Source organism: Rhododendron vialii, chromosome 2a (assembly GCF_030253575.1).
Source record: "Rhododendron vialii isolate Sample 1 chromosome 2a, ASM3025357v1".
Lineage (NCBI taxonomy): Eukaryota > Viridiplantae > Streptophyta > Magnoliopsida > Ericales > Ericaceae > Rhododendron > Rhododendron vialii.
In genome coordinates, this window is record NC_080558.1 from 37772824 (window position 1) to 37790326 (window position 17503).

General features: G+C 39.5%; 1 protein-coding gene across 6 annotated transcripts in view; it reads left to right on the top strand.

The window, feature by feature from the left end:
* Positions 1–4504: 4504 nt before the first annotated feature.
* The window catches only part of LOC131316032 (potassium channel KAT3-like), a 110935-nt gene continuing 97936 nt past the window's right edge, over positions 4505–17503 (top strand). For all 6 annotated transcript variants that reach the window (XR_009196976.1, XM_058345300.1, XM_058345298.1 and 3 more), the window contains exon 1: positions 4505–4738. Coding sequence is in view for 5 of the 6 variants with exons in the window: in XM_058345300.1 (XP_058201283.1) it covers positions 4521–4738 (218 nt within the window). In the remaining variant the exon portion in view is untranslated. The remainder of the gene's footprint in view (positions 4739–17503) is intronic.

Sequence of the window (17503 nt, forward strand, 5' to 3'; positions counted from 1 at the left end):
AAAGGAAAATCGTCCATGGTGAAAATCTAGAGAGAGAAAATGAAGAGGGTCGCGGTCACATGCTTTGAATGCCAATTCGACCTACGCCTCTCCTAACCCTTGCCTCGGCATCACAGAACCTAGTTCCAATCACCGGAGTTAGGCCCGGCGTCCCGTGCTCCGTCGTCTCCTTCAATTTTTCCGAAACCGTCCGGAACCCGCTTCTCGCTTTCCGACCGAATTCGAGGTAGATAAAATGCTTCTCCTACTCTCTCCTAAGTATAATAAATGTTTACGTATTGGTTTTGAATGTTCCGGAGTGAAAGAAAATGATCCCGGAGTCGCGGAGGTCTTTCACCCTTGTTTTTCTGATACCCACTGTACATGAACATGAAGGTTATGATTTTGAAAAAAAGATACTTTTATTATAGTTAGGCCCCTGAGGTTATTTAACATATGAATTCGACCAAAAGAACTAATGACTTATTACAATTAGTCCTTAATTTATTAACCGATCATATTTCGGCCTATCATCGTACATTACTATTATTATTTTAATGTAGGCATTCAATTAATTATTAGGGTTAACAAAAAATATTATGATTATATTCATTTGTAAAGTTGAATATAGCTAAATATATATATATACACACACACGAGTGGAATTATTGTTGGAGTAACAATAAAAAAGAAGAAGTCATGATTAGTGTACGTCAGCACAAAAAGCTATACGAAAGAGACCAAAATTAATTAGCTACAACTATCAAATTAAAACAGATCAAAATTAAGGAGGATGATTTTTATTAATAATGAAGATAAGCTAGAAGGAATACATGCATGTCCTGTCCACATACGTGTCCCTGACAATGATGTCCAAGTTTATATGCACAGACTCGATTGGTTCGGAAATTTGCTTTCGTGGTAATTAATCAAGGATCAACCACTCGGTTTGAATTGGTTAAGACTGAATTTTTGGTCTATCGATCACCATATATACGTGGTGATAGAAACCACCATTGATACAACATGTCAAACGTCAAACAGTGTGCTATCTTTAAGTACAACATAGATTTAATTGACAAAATATGCATGGGCATAAAAGAGGAAGAAGTTTAAGACATGGTCATAATTTAACACTCAATTCGTCCCATTTTGTTAAGCCCATTTTGAGATTTCTAACTTTTTAAGGGAACATACATGTTTTAGAAATCCATACATTTTTTTCCACCGACTTTTCAAATGGGACAATGTTTTTTGACATCCCGAAGTGGAGTATAAGATTAATAACAAAATGAAACGGATGGAATAATTAAGAGGTAGATCTCTGTAGGGATTTTTTTTTATCAGCTACAATATAGGGATTAGCTTTTCTTCCTCTTTTGAACATGGGATTAGCTTTTCTTCAAACTCAAGGAATTGAAATCGGTCCACTAGTAGCAGTTATGCAATAATCTACTCCATCCAAATATCCAAAATTTCCACTAATCGGACGGCTGCGAAGTGTTTCTTGACTCCTTGAGAATCTTTAACTGTAGCTTTTGAATCCTGATAGAAAAAAAGAAAAAGAAAAAAAGGTGTCCAAAGAACAAGTGCTTTTGAAGTTTTTTTTCTGATACGTCAAAGCTTAATAAACCGACCTTTATCTATCCATGGATTTTTTTTTAATTAATTCCTTGTGAAACCTATGTACCACCTTCCCCATCTAAACCTATAATGAGCTCGGACAATCCGTGAACATGAACTGCACCTCTCTCTCTCTCCGTGAACATGAACTGCACCTCTCTCTCTCTCTCTCTCTCTCTCTCTCTCTCTCTCTCTCTCTCTCTCTCCACGGTTCTGTCCGGCGGCCTAATATTTGTGAGAACATTTCAATCATTGGGACCGTTCATTTGGTTTTATTTTTATCGGCGAACACTGTAAGATTACATACTTACTAGTTCGAACAAGAAAAAAGAACAACTAAAACAATACCTTCCAACAGAAAGTTGGATGGCAACCAACTCTCCACCCACTCAAAGTTTCGATTGCCGAGCCAAAAAAAAAAAATGTTAGAGTAGTTAGATAACTTTCTTTGCACCTCTTTCACTCTCATGCCACATTCAGGGATGGAACCAGGATTTTACCCAAGTAGTGGCGAAATGTATATTAAAAAAAGAAGAAGCATTACAATATTAATAGTCATCAACTTTAGAAAAAATTAAAATAACATAGCTAAAACTATAGTAAATGATGTTTATTATTTGTACATGGAGTGTGAAAAAAGACTAACTTTAATTTTGGGAATTGATAATGCCACTCCCCAAATTTATAATGTCACTCCTCAAATCCCTATATGAATTTTCCAAATTGATAACCGCACTCCCTTTTGGAAGTGGCATTATAAATTTGGGGAGTGACATTATAATTAAATTCCCTTAATTTTTTAGGTTAAATTGTTCTAGGGTTAGAATGTGGAGTTTTTTTTTTCTTAATTACACATCATCATCTATATTATTTCACTTTGGCCCAGGAATACTTTTTTGGGTCTCTTTTCTTGAAAAAAATAGAAAATTTATGACTAGTATATAATAAAAAATAAGAAAAAAAACCTAGCAATGGCAAGACTATATAAGTTGGGGATAAAAAAAAATCACATATAATAATTGTATTTTCTAAAATTCTTGGCGTGGCGGCTGTCGCCACGAGACCCCCTAGTTCCATCCTTGGCCATGTCGCGAGGTAATGCACTCACACATTTTGACTCCTGTGGCTTGTTTATGTGGCTTTGGGCCAAAGGCATCTTCGAGATCATCAAACATGTCAAAAATCATGTTGTGAGGATACTATTTTATATGATTTCGAAACACACGTTTTTGAAAAAAAAATGAGTTTTTGATCTAGTGTTGCAATTTTTTTTCAAGACCAATGTGCTCTATAGTCATATCAAAATGCCATCCGATCAATATAAATTTTGGTTTGACTGATGAAATCGACGAAGTCTAAAACATGAACGGTCTCGATCATTGTGAATAATGAGATGGTCTCAGAAAAAGGACACATAAATGGGTGAACGAACTGTCTAGTCAGGCTGAGGGATTGGAGAGGATCCAAGTCATATATATATATATATATATATATATATATATATATATATATATATATATATATACAGTCATTTTCAAATAAGGAGGTCCTTATTTTAACTATTTTAGTTAAAATAAAGACCTCTCCATTTCTCCCATTTTCCGTTCGAATTTCGATGATCCGAACCGCTCAATGTGTTCAAAATATGATTTTAAGAGTGCCCGCGAGGAATCAGCAAAAAAAATGACCGAGAAGAGCTTCATCTGAGCAGTTTTTATTTGAACCGTTCGATAAAAAATAAGGACCTCCTTATTTGAAAATGACTGTATATGAGTTTCCTTCTCCTAAGGACCACTTTAACTTAATAAAATAAGGACCTCCCTTTCCCGATAGAATTTCGATGATCCAAGCCGCTCAATGTGTTCAGAACATGATTTTAAGGGTACACGCGAGAAATCAGCAAAAAAAATGACTTGAAAGGCTTCATCCGAGCAGTTTTTGTTTATTTTTTATCGAATGGTTCAAATAAAAACTGTCTGTCTCTCTCTCTATATATATATAGACACACACACACTCCATATGACTTGTGGAATATAATAATTTGAAAATTTTGCAATCACACCATTCTTGTTTTGGTTTGTTAACACGAATATAATTATTTGCATACTGTTGTTGCATCGACAATATGTCAAAATATGTACACTATTTTATTAAGCTCAAAATTATTTGGAGTTGACATAAAGTGGTGTCACTCTTTCTTGTCCTTTACAATTTGTAATATTAATTAATATTGTTTCCACCATTGACATTATTGTACGGGGATCTTGTAATGTGGGGTGCACTAAAGAGCGGTATTGAAGTTGTCCGTGTCGGTAATCAATAGTCTAGGTCTCATCTTGGCAATGGACGACTTGGGTTTGTAGAAGCCAAGATAAAGTTTGAACCATTAATTGCCGAACAGACGGCTCGGATGCCGCGCTACGCCTTGTATAGGTGTGCACTACATGATTTCCAAATCCGTATTCTATAGGATAATAGTTTTGATCACATATTTTCCTCACACACACAAACACCTTGTAATACTACCTCCGTCCTAAAAAAAATTGTCAGGTCCGTGAAGAGAACTTAAAAATGCTGTATTTTTGTCAAAAAAACATTCAATCTTTTTGCCGCTAGTTACTAAATATCAATGAGTTCTTTTAATTTATCAAAGTCTGTTTTTTTTTTAATGTTAATAAAAATGTCCTTTTTTGTAAAGTTTTTGTCTTATGGTCCGAACAATCTTTTTAGGACAGATAGAGTATACAATTGAGCTCATACAATTATATCTACACCATTCTATCGAGCTAGCTCAAACAATTTTGTGAACTTGAACTATACTCTTCATAATGCATGTATTCTATTAATTAAGGCCAAACAATTACTCCTATCAACTTGAGCTATTACCCCTCTCTCTCCCTCTCTCTCTCTCTCAACAGATGTTGACGGAAAGAAGGTCAGCTTCAACTTCCTTGGGATCGGAAAATAGGTCACGGCCTGTGCCGCCTTTGTTGTACAGAAGGAGATCAAGTGATGATATAGACAACTTAGCAACTGTTTCCAGCAGTCTTTTGCCGGCTTTCGGGACCATTGTGGATGATGCTAATTCTCTCCACCTCAGGAAATATATCATCGCCCCATTCGACCGTAGATACCGGTACGTACTGTTCCTTCCCTTCCCGAAATATTCTTCAAACCAACGCATACACAAATATTCTGAATAACGAGATTTTGGACCTCTGATGTCGTTATTTACCTATTTATTGGCGATTTCTTTCCGACTCAGCCGTCATATGACCGAATAACTGATACCGTGATGTATCTTGTCACACACAGACGCATATATGAGTGTGTGTGTGTGTATATATATGCGCGTCATATAATGTACATAATTATGTATGTATGGCGTAAAAATATGAAGAGAACTGGAAATGTTGGTCTGAGTAAGGTTAATTTATGTATTAACGTACTGTTAATATCTCGAGCAGAACCATCTGTGTTTTTTTTTTTTTTTTTATAAGCAAATTTTTTTTATTATAAATTTTTGTAAAAGATTACAAAGATTTAATGGATCGAGAGTACACCGGCGAAAACGCCACCCGAAAACCAAATCAAAAGAAGGCAAAGAACCGACCAAAAAGCCAAAGTGAGAATTTACACTGAAACAACCTCTGAACACCCCAAACACACTGAACAAACTAAGACAAAAAAGAAGAAGAAGAAGAAGAAGCCAAAACCAAAACTCAAAGAGAGCAGAACCATCTGTTAACGAATATAAAAAACTTGAACGTTTTTCCAGTAAAAATCCTTTAAACACTATCTTATCATTATTATACATACATACATACATATATATATATATACATACATATATATATATATATATATATATATATATATATATATATATATATATATATATATACACACACACACACACACGGTTCGTTTCAAATGATGGGTCCTTATTTTAGTTAAAATGCAGACCCCTCCTTTTCAGATTGAATTTCGATAATCCAAGCCGCTCAATGTGTTCAGAACATGATTTTAAGAGTACCCACGAGAAATCGACAAAAAAAATGACCGGAAAGGGCTTCATCCGAACAATTGTGAACAGTTTTTTATTAAATGATTCAAATAAAAACTTCTCAAATCAATCCCTTCCCGGTCATTTTTTTCCCGATTTCTTATGGATACTCTTAAAATCACATTCTGATCACATAGAGCGGCTCGGATAATCGAAATTCGATCGGAAAATGGGAGAAATTGAAAGGTCCGTATTTTAACTAAAATGAGGACCCTTTCATGTGAAATGGACTAATATACCTATATATATATATATATATATATATATATATATATATATATATATATATGTGTGTGTGTGTGTGTGTGTGTGTGTATGTATGCATTTATAAATTTGTAAGGCATATTTGATCTCTTTTTACAAATTTGAAGCATGAGTTGTATTTCAAAGTTTATCACTTTCTAACTATTTTTGGACCAACCAGAAAATGAAGATATTATATATATATGAAAACAGTATAATAAAAGTAGACACTATCGGTCTAAAAATACAAAAACAACAAAATCAAAAAAAGAAAAGCCGCTTGGAACCACGACGTTGCAGATGGACCCGTAAAACACTCATGAAGATGGGTTAGAAAAGCCAAAGTTGAGTGACCATATATGAACACAGAGCAAACCCTCCTCGATCATGACCCGCTGCACCAACTCGAACTCGTCCCGCCGCAGACTGAAGGCACTTCGTCTCTGGTGAACTAGTTTCAAAAAAAAGAACCTAGAACCCTAGATCTGACTGCTGAATCCAAAAATGATGAAGAGAATAAGAGGTCTCATCTCCCGAAGGAGAGAGTCTCAATCACTTGACAACCATGTGCGTAGAAAAAAAAAGGGGAAGACAGGAGAAGCCTGGAGATGGGAGATTGAGAGGCGAAAATGAAGAAAGATGGCGAAACCTTCTTAAAAAATAAGTACTTATTTTACATTTTCAAACTCAAAAATAATATAAATGAAAAATTATATTTCAATTTTTTTTTCACCATATAAAAGATCTCAATGAGATTTATCAAACAAGATCCATATTGATAGGAAAATTATTTACATAAACACATAATTTTTTAGCTTGAAATTGCCTTCTTAAAAAATAAGTGCTTATTTCCGTTTTCGGAACGAGGCCTAACTCTGCTTCCTTTCCACGCAGAACTCCAATTTCTAACTATTACTACAACTATAGTTCAGCAGTTTAAGGTAATAACCAATGGAAAGTCTTGTATTCTACTTGTGCTGAAAATGGCGCCAGTCTTGAGTGATTATTATGCTCTTCTAGAGCACCATCACGTGATGCTTCACGGTCTTTACTATCACACATTCACGTGGGATCCAGAACAAAAGTGTATAGACCTCACGTGAATGTGTAGTGATAGAGTTAGGGACAGGACCCGAATTTCTTAAACGTGGTGGCTGAATTATGAACAACAAATTTTAAAATTTCAAGGTTCAGAAATCTAATACTCCTCGTCCCAATTTAATTGTAATTTTTGGGAGTTCGTGCCACTTTTTAATTAATTATATCTTGTAATTTATAATGTTTTAGGTGATTTTGAAAACATTGAATTATAGAACAAATCGAGATCTATCAAATAAAATTCATATTGGATATAAAATTCATTACCACTTTAAAGATATAATTAATTTTTTAATTCAGTTAGAATAGAATTGGGATAAGTAAATTGGGACGGAGGGAGTAATTTACTTGGTTTGGGTTTTGAAAGAGTTTTTGTTGGGTAATGAGTGAAAAAAATAGAAAGAGAAATGAGAGTAATAATTGAAGAGAAAACTGATTGGAGACCGCGCGCAGAGAGAAAGAGAGAGGGGGGGAAGGTATGTAGGGGCCGGGGTGGCCTTGGCCCCACCTAATTTCACATTTTGGAGTATATTTTACATATTTTTTTGTATAAATATTGATAAAAAAAATATAAAACTTACAAACATAAATAAAGTTAAGAATAATTTTTATTTCGAGAACACTAAATTATGGTGAATGATACTCCATTCGTCTCTAAATAAGTGTCCGGCGCGCAAACCTAGTCCTTTAAAAAGATGCATTTGTTTTGTTAAAAAAATTATTATTTTTTCACAAATCAATAGATGACAATAAGTTCTATTAGATTGTGAAAAAAATTTAGATATTTTAACGAAAAAACATGTATCTTTTATAAGACTTAGATTTGCGCGCTGGACAATTATTTAGGAATGAAGGGAGGATCGTGCAATAACGATAATGTGTTTGCTAAATTATATGATAACAACAATGATTGAGATTAATCCTTCAATTTATCAAAATCGTCCCATGGATACTCGAATGAGTGAATTTAGTCTTGAAAAAATCATTGAACCAAAATTTCTTTAATATTTCGGCCCCCTCCGATTTTGATTTCTGGCTCCATCGCAGAGAGAGAGAGAGAGAGAGAGAGAGAGAGCCAAAACGGACATAGTCTAAAGCATTTTTAAATGTTTAAATAACACCCACTACCAAAAAAAATATAGTTGCTCTTAACAAAAAAAAAAAAAAAACTAATCTTAATATTTAAAAAATAAAACCCGAAACTACGTGGGGCCTTAGCTCCCATAGCCCTCTCATAGTTCTATTTATGTTAGAGCCCCTAAAAACACCATGTGGCGTAGTGGAAGAGCAAGTAATAATTTTTCCGAGTCTTGGGATGGGGGTAGATTGGTGCATTCTTGGTGTTAGGTGGGTCCAATGTGATCCAGAAGGCTGCCCGCTAGAGTTTGCAGTTTTATTTTAAAAAGGTTGATGCATATTATTGTGAGCTCATACCAAACTATGGTTTTTGTACCAATGCATGTTCGTACCTGAAAATACGACCCGAAATTAGTTTTGAATAAATTATTCAGTTTTGTTCCTTTAATTTTTTGATGGTCTCTATTTGCAAAATTTCAATATGCAAAAAATGAACAGCTCAAGTATATCCTCCGGTTAACTTTAATCAACATATAAACAAACTGTAACGCCCTCAATTTTGGGTACGTTAAAGAAGACATTTTCATTGAAAATTTAAATAGAGTCTGGCTCAATATTACAACATAATTCTCTCAAGAGTACTTTATTAAACAAAAGGAGGGTAGACTAAGATTTCTATCTACTACTTCGCTTCTTCTTCCATTCTGGCCAGCTCTTCGGCTCTAAACGCTTCCAAGGTGTAAAATTCACCATGTTCATCTATAAAATCTGACACATTATACCGGCGTCGCCACCAATATAATATGTCAGGGTCACCAAAAGTAACACCGTGAGCTACGAATGCTTAATAGAATAACCCATGCCCTCTAACCCTTAACTTACAAACAATATCAACAATTTCCCCACATAGTGCAAGCTTAACTAGCCAAAATAGTTAACAATGACACATCTACATTCGATATTCAATCAACGTTGGTGTCCAAGATTCTGAGTTTCTCCTACGCGATTCATCGTAGACCGTGTCTCCATTTTCACTTTTCATAACCAAATCAACATTTTCAAAATCCGTTTTTAACACACCCAACCTCGGTTCCGCTGTTCCGGTCTCCCGAGTATCTTCACAATGGTTCCGCTGCACCGGGTTCCCATTGGCACATTTTGCATTGGCTTCTCTCCGCGGATAACCAAGCCACACACCCAACCTTGGTTCCGCCGTTCCGGTCTTCCGAGTATCTTCACAATGGTTCCGTCGCACCGGGTTTCCATTGGCACACAAAACACACACCACACAATGGGCTACCATGTTCGGCCACATTGCGGTTTCCAAAATATTTCACCCTTTCAAAACACGCCTTTTCGTTAACCATACCCTAGGTGTCATGTTTCTAATTTTCTCGATTTCTGCTTCGCCTCAAACCTTGCCTTCAAATATAAGGTTGAAAACCCCAAGCGTAGGGCTAGATCGTCGGTAGCATAATATCCGAAAGTCCGGGATCGTACCCACAGAGAATTCGAATATAGCTTACTTGGATTGTAGGTTTTGTATGGTGGATTGTGGCGTTTAAGACAGTCAACTTAGTTTTACTTCTAACGGTGGAAAATTACCAAGGCAAAAGACTGGAAAACGCTCGATTAACTTAAAGGAGGCAAGTCTAGGGATCGTCTAACCCTTGACAAAGGATGTTACCGGTTCTCAATATAACTCAGGCGAGAGCCACGATCGTGTGCTAACGCCCGGAGAATTTAGCTTTAATGACTACGTTTATCAAAAGATGTGATTAACCGGAATTAAATCAACCTATTTTTTGCTAATGTATCTAACACGTAGGGGGCCACGAGCCCTCAATATGTCGCTTGCCAAGACCGCTTGACTAAACTTCATACCAAGGAGTTAACACGCCTCGCTTAGACCAAAAAGGCTAGGTTAATCCGATTCCAAAAACCAAGATTTAAAGCCCGAAGGTTTGAGAACCAAATAACCACCTAAGTACTCGGGAAAGATTACCCCGAGACTTGGCCTATCAACTACTCACACATAGCTAAAGCATGAAAGAAAGCATAAAAACAAGACATGACTTTTAACCGATAAAAACGAAAACAAACTTGATATTATAAAAGATCTAGTCCGTAGGAACAACTTTAATAAACGAGAAATTAACAAACGAGAATTACTTACTTGAGTTCTTAAGGAAATAACTTGAAAAGCTTAAAAGACCATTAATAGAGGAAAAATAAAAGCTATTAAAGACCTAGATACAAAAGGGAGAGAGGAGACCCCTATTTATACACAATGGGTTTCTCTCTCCTCAAATATCTAAAAACATACTATAAAAGGCAAGTATTCCATAAATGGAAAGCCCAAAAAGTAGCAAAATATTTGGCCGAAGGCTCTCCGTATCGATACAGAATAAGCAAAGTATCGATACCACATCGTTAAGCTGAAAAGGCCAATCTCCCGTAACAATTCCGTATCGATACAGATTATGGCCGTATCGATACGGGAAGCTCTGCTTGGAAAGGTAACAAACGCGTATCGATACGCCTTAAATCCGTATCGATACGGAATGCTTATCTCTGGTTCTTCAAGCCAGCCTCCCAATCTTGACACCCGCCGACCGTTGGCATGCCCGATGCTCCTCGCCTTCGTTCTTTGGTCACTTTGGCACAAGTTCCACCGAGCGATGATTCTTGAATTAACTTGGGGGTTAACTTTGCACTCAAAATACGCCTTTTAAGGGCATTTTGCCTGAAACACTCAACAAACTACCTTACGAGCAATATTGACTAAAAACGACAATAATAGCTAAAAGCACTTCTAACTAACGGACTTAAGCACCACGATCAAGCAATTTTAGGTGCGTATCACACCCCCCAACTTGAGCGTTGCTAGCCCCTAGCAACAAAATAGAAACTAAATGAAATAAAGAACGCCTGTCCATCCTTCCGACAGAGCTACTTAGCACCTACTCAAACTGCAACTAATTGGCAAGAGTTAAAATAACTTAATTATTCCAAAACAACTCACAGCCAACAATTTAGTGATCAACTAAATATTGAGCAAGTTATAATCAAGTATCCAAAACGAGCGCCAAAAGACAAAAGACGGATACGAAGCTATAACTTAACCAATTCCAACCAATGTAACCATATCCCACAAAAAAAGTGCTCGAATTAGGCACGGGGAACAAAAATACCATGCCTTATAAGTGGAGAGCACCATTAAATAGAACTTACGACTAAACGATTGAAAACTGAATTGCCGAAAGAAAGCATGCCACAGACTAAATATACTAACTATCAGGTAATAAATCGAAATGGAATCAAGGCATATTAAAGATCTACTAAGGGCTTCATAGCATATATTGACCTTGGTTTTAAATCAAAGAACGGTTAGCAAAACAGGATGGCGGCCATATACTAGCTTGGTTCAACTACCCTTGGCCGCCTCCAACTCCAACTACCAAGTCATAGGCCACATGCCGGCCTCAACAAAAACTTACTAAACTATTAAGTCAGAGTTAAACTAAACCAAACTAAACTAAAAACAACGAAATAAAAGATAAGAGGTGGGCTGTCAACCACCAAGCACCCCGACCAAGTTGAGGGATTTCCAACTACTCCACCAAACTACTCGTCGTCCACAAACACAGGCTCCTCCCCAGCAAAATCATCAGTGTCCTCATCAGGCTCCTCGGGCGGTGGTACATATTGCTCACTGGCTTGCCCCACTCCTTGGCTCAGAACCCAGTCTAACTTATGATCAATCTTTCGCTGCCTCATTGCATTGGCTCGGGTCTCCTTTTTCAGTTTCTTCAGGCATCCCATAGTGGCCACCCCTTGGCAAAACAACAATTTGTTCCAAGCAGCCGACTTTGCACCCTTTGGTGGCAAAGTAGTCAAGTACTCCCCACGTGGGGCAGCAGCAGCAGTAGGTCAAGACTGAGAGATACTCCGGGTGAGTATGGAACTGTTTATATCCCCCGAATTGAGCTTTTCACGCTCTGGAAACTTGGAAGCGGGAACCTTCTGAGCCAAACACATAACGGTCACCAAACATGGAAAAGGCAACCTAGAGTTGGTTGGGCCTTGGCTTTGAAGTCAATCATCTCCTGAAATATAACCTTTGCCCAGTCACACACCACATTTGGATTCATGAACGCGTGAATCATTCCCCCCTCGTAACTATCCGGCTTGTTCTCCGTCCCCCTCGGGTTGAAATTGTGGTGCACTAGTTGATTAACGAGCCGATAAACTTCCTTAAACTTCCCAGGCACATGAGGGAGACTTGCCTCCCTAGGATTTTTGTACAATTCCTGAACAACGGTCTCGTCCGCCACATACTCCTCATCGGGATAATTCACATCATCCGCGGGTGGTTGGCGGTAATTCAAAACCCGTGCAATAAACCCTGAAGTCACCTCGATAGTAATCTTCCCAATTTTTTATGTTACCTTGGCATCATCCTTTTTCTCATCCTCCTCAAGCGAAATTTTCATGTTTTTGTAAAATTCTACGACAAGCTCTTTGTTGTAACTAGGGTTAGGGGCAAGGTAGTAAGACAAACCTTGGTCGCGGATGCGACGAACAAACGGATTCTCGATACTAAGGTTGTCGACGTCAACATGTTGTTCATTCTTGAACCCCGGGTTCCGAATCCCTTCTTCCCATTTCTTTTGAGTTGCGGCACGAATTTCAGCCGCCGTCCTCCTCTTAGCCCGGCCTCGCTTTTGCGGGTTCGCAATCATTTCCTCCTCCTCTTCCATTTCCTGCACTATCTCCTCCGCTTGTTGCGAAGAAGAAGCCGGAGCCTTGCCCTTAGAAACCACAGTCTTTGTTCTCACCAATGCATGCAAAACCTACCAAACAGAACAATATCCCAAATCTTGAAACAAAATACTACAGAAAACAACCCAGATTGCAGCCAGGAACGCGCAAATTTCAACAAAAACAGGCGGCCAGACAGAATCCACAACACCTCTGAGTTGTACTACACAGATTCTGCTTCTAAACTTAAGTACACAAATGGTAACTTCGCCATGCAATTACAGTCCCAAAACCAATCAAAATTTCAAAAATCTAGGAAACAGGGGTTCATGGGTGATTTCGGAAGTTGGGGTTTAGAAACATGGTAGGATGGTTCAAAATAGCAATGCATGGCAATATAGTGGGTAATCAAGGTTTGGAGTTAATATAGAGGAAGAACAATGGGAGATGATGCGCATAGAGAGAGAGAGAGAGAGGATTTACCTTGGTACGAGTAGGATTTGACTTGAAATCCTTGAAAACCTTTGGAATTCCTTGAAAGCTTGGAGTTTTGATGAAAGATTATGGAGTTTTGGGGTTGATTTTGGTGTTTTTGGGGTTGGGTTTCGGTGAGCTTGGGCGGTTATGGAGGTTTAGTGAGAGAGAATGGAGTTTGGGAAGATGAAGAGGCCGACCTTAATAACTGCAGATTTCGATTTTAACCCACGCGTATCGATACGGTCCAAAATCCGTATCGATACGCAGCTCTCTGATTGGCCACGAAACAAATGCGTATCGATACGCCTTACGGGCCGTATCGATTCGGGTAGCTTATCTCCAGAAGTTCAACTTTGCCACCCTATAGCCAATGTCGACGCCCAGAGCCACCTTTAAGATACACCCGGAGCCTGTAAACCTGAAGTCAGCCCCAGCAAAGCTTAAAACCAACTTCCACCCAAACATCCGGTTTCCTATGGATAAGAGTGAGACGCGGACTAGGCTTTATTTTTAAAGGACAATGAGACTCTGTTGTGGTTTTAATCAAGCAAAGATGGCCTTGTATCATTTCTTACATATGCCATTGATTCCGAAGCGATTTAAAGTAGATAACGAACATGTTTAGGCATGACATGAGATTAAAACCTAACTAAGAATATACTGAGAACAATCAACGGGATATGGGTCAAACCTGCTCACAACACACTCAACACTTAATTTCTCGCCCTTTAGCATGCATATGAGTTGGACAGAACAAGTTTAACAAAAATATTTACACGAACTCTTGTCAATTAATAAACTATTGACCAAGTGCTAAGTTGATCCATTCCACTAACTTGTAATAACGGAAGGATTGATCTACCAAAAACGAAAAATTTAAACAAAAAGCATAAAACATAAATATCCGATTTATGTCCCTCCCCCCAACTTGAAATATGCTATGCCCTCATAGCATGGAGAACAACAGTAGGAAAAAAGGAACAAAAGATCGTACCTATGGGGGAATGTCAACCCCCTTATACCTCGACCAAGTTGGAGGTTTTTACGTCACCGGCTCCGTTTGTCATCGGAACGGCTTCCAAGGTCGACTCCTTCGGCTCTTCCAACGGAACCACAGCTAGTCACACAGGATCATGGCCAAAGCTTTATTGGACTAACAACCGCGACACGTAATCGCACCCATGCTTAGGGCTCCTGAATGCCTCAATCACTCCGACGTTAGATCCAATCCACCAAGGCTGGTGTGGTAGCACGTACACCCTACAAAAGACTTAAGCTCGAACTACCTACTAAGAGCCAAATGACATTAGAACCGCCCGGCTCGTGTTATCCGGGCGCCAACAAACATATATACAAAGAAAAACAAAGGACACCACCCGATTTTCACGCAATCTCACGAGTCATACTTTTCTTCCCGTGTCTCACCAAGTAGGCAAAACGCGGGTGGCTATACTAGACCATCAAAGTTGTTACATCATGCCCGAAGTAAAATTCACCGCTTGACCTTGCCAAGCAATTAAGCCCAGCGTTCCCTATGATCAAAACAAAGTGATGCAAGACAGAGCCTAATGCCAAAGCCCGGGAATATCAAGCCGCACCCAAAGACCTAAATTGCCCCCGATAGGGACATATCTGGTGAGCATGGATCATTAACGGCAAACTACGACAAAGAAGTACTAATTAAAGCCCGATACAATGATGCGTTGGTGAAATCTTTTGGTGAGAAAATCCCGAAACATGAGAAATAAGAACAAAGCAGAAACGCAGTATTTACAAATGTATAAATATACAAAATTTAATATCAGAGCTCGGAGCGTCCAAGTCACAGCTGGACTCCGCCAAACAATGAAGTCCAGCGTCCCCTAAGATCGTAACCAGGCAGGCACAAGATAGAGCCAAGTGCAGTAATGGAGCACGGGAATATCAAGGCCTAACCTAAGATCTATATCGCCCCCGTTGGGGCTAATCTGGAAGACGTGAGTGGTTCACTGTGAATTACTCCTATCAGAAAAGCTAATGAAAGCCCTATGTCACTGATATTAAAATTGCCCTTACTAACCGGAGCTGGGCACACGATCCTTTTTTTAGTAGCGGCGTGCGGAGCTACATATACCCAAGTCAATGGAGGGTACCCCCTACCCGGGGGCCGGGTCCGACAAACAGTTAAGTTCAGCGGTTACGCTTTCGCTCCCCGTGCAAATTAGAGTAACACAAGCTAAAACGAGGGGCCATCCGTGTAAAACAGGATCGGCCAAGACCTCATCGGGCTCGCCAGCTTCAAAGCCACCAAGGAAAGGCTTAAGCAGCTGACCGTTAACTTTAAAAGAGGAACCATTACGCATGCTCTCTACTTCTATTGCCCCGCGAGGGGACACATTGTTGACAACATAAGGTCCGGCCCAACGTGAGCGCAACTTCCCGGGATGCAAGTGCAATCGAGAATTATACAACAAGACTTGCTGACCGGGCTCAAAGTTTTTAATCACAATCTTATTATCATGCTTGGCTTTGAGTTTAGATTTGTAAGTGCTAGAATGGTCGTAAGCATTGTACCTCAACTCCTCGAGTTCCGTCAATTGGAGCTTGCGGCGGGCACCGGCTTGTACCATATTGAAATTTAGTTTCTTAATGGCCCAATACGCTTTATGCTCAAGCTCGACTGGCAAGTGGCATGCTTTCCCGTAAACCAACCGATAAGGTGAAATTCCCAAGATAGTCTTGTACGCAGTACGGTAAGCCCATAAAGCATCGACCAAACGAGTTGACCAATCTTTACGGGTAGGATTAACCGTCTTCTCCAAGATATGTTTAATCTCTCAATTTGCAAGCTCCGCTTGGCCATTTGTTTGCGGGTGATAAGCCGTTGAGACTTTGTGAATGATGGAATACTTCCGCAAGAGGGTCGCAATGGATCGGTTGCAAAAGTGGGACCCTTGGTCACTAATGATAGCCCTGGGCATACCAAATCGCGCCAAAATGTACTCACGGAGAAATTCAACGACCACTTGGGCATCATTAGTACGAGTGGGGATGGCCTCCACCCATTTGGAGACATAGTCAACGGCCAACAAGATGTAGAGGTACCCAAAAGATGTAGGAAATGGCCTCATGAAGTCGATACCCCAACAGTCAAACACTTCAATAATCAAAATGGGGGTAAGCGGCATCTCATTACGTCGCGTCACGCACCCCAGAAGTTGACAGCGCGCACATGCCCGGCAGAAAGCAAACGTATCCTTGTACAATTGTGGCCAATAGAATCCGCACTGTAAAATTTTAGCGGCGGTCTTTTTGAACGAGAAATGGCCGCCACAAGCCTCCGTGTGGCAAAACTGGATAACACTATGTTGCTCAGACTCGGGCACACAACGGCGAACAAGTTGGTCGACACAATACTTAAACAAATACGGGTCGTCAAAAGAGAACTGTTTCACCTCGGCCAAAAACCGACGCTGCTCCTGCAAATTCCAATGTCCAGGCATAAGACCGGTGACTAAGTAGTTCACTATATCCGCGTACCATGGAGCCGTAGTGATGGAGAACAGCTGCTCATCGGGAAAGGAGTCACCGATAGGAATGTGCGATGTATGATCTTCGAATTCTAATCGAGATAAGTGATCGGCCACCACATTCTCGACACCCTTCTTGTCCTTAATAGTGAGGTCAAACTCTTGTAGGAGTAAAATCCACCGAATCAAACGCGCCTTGGCATCCTGCTTCGTAAAAAGGTACTTGAGAGCCGAATGATCGGTGTACACGGTAATCGGAGCCCCCACTAGATAAGGCCGGAACTTGTCCAACGCAAAGACTATGGCAAACAACTCCTTCTCCGTAGTCGAATAGTTCATTTGAGCCTCATTGAGCGTCTTACTTGCATAGTAGATAACGTACGGCTCTTTCCCTTTCCTTTGGCCCAAAACAGCTCCAACGGCGTAATCACTAGCGTCACACATGAGCTCGAAGGGCAATTCCCAATCCGGAGATCGCACTATAGGTGGAGAGGTGAGACTAGACTTTAGCTTGGCAAAGGCGGCCTCGCAACCCGGCGTCCACTCGAACGGCACATCTTTGGCGAGCAAATGACATAAAGGCCGGGCAATTGCACTAAAATCTTTGATAAACCGCCGATAGAAACCGGCATGCCCCAAGAAAGATCGGATATCCTTCAAACACTTT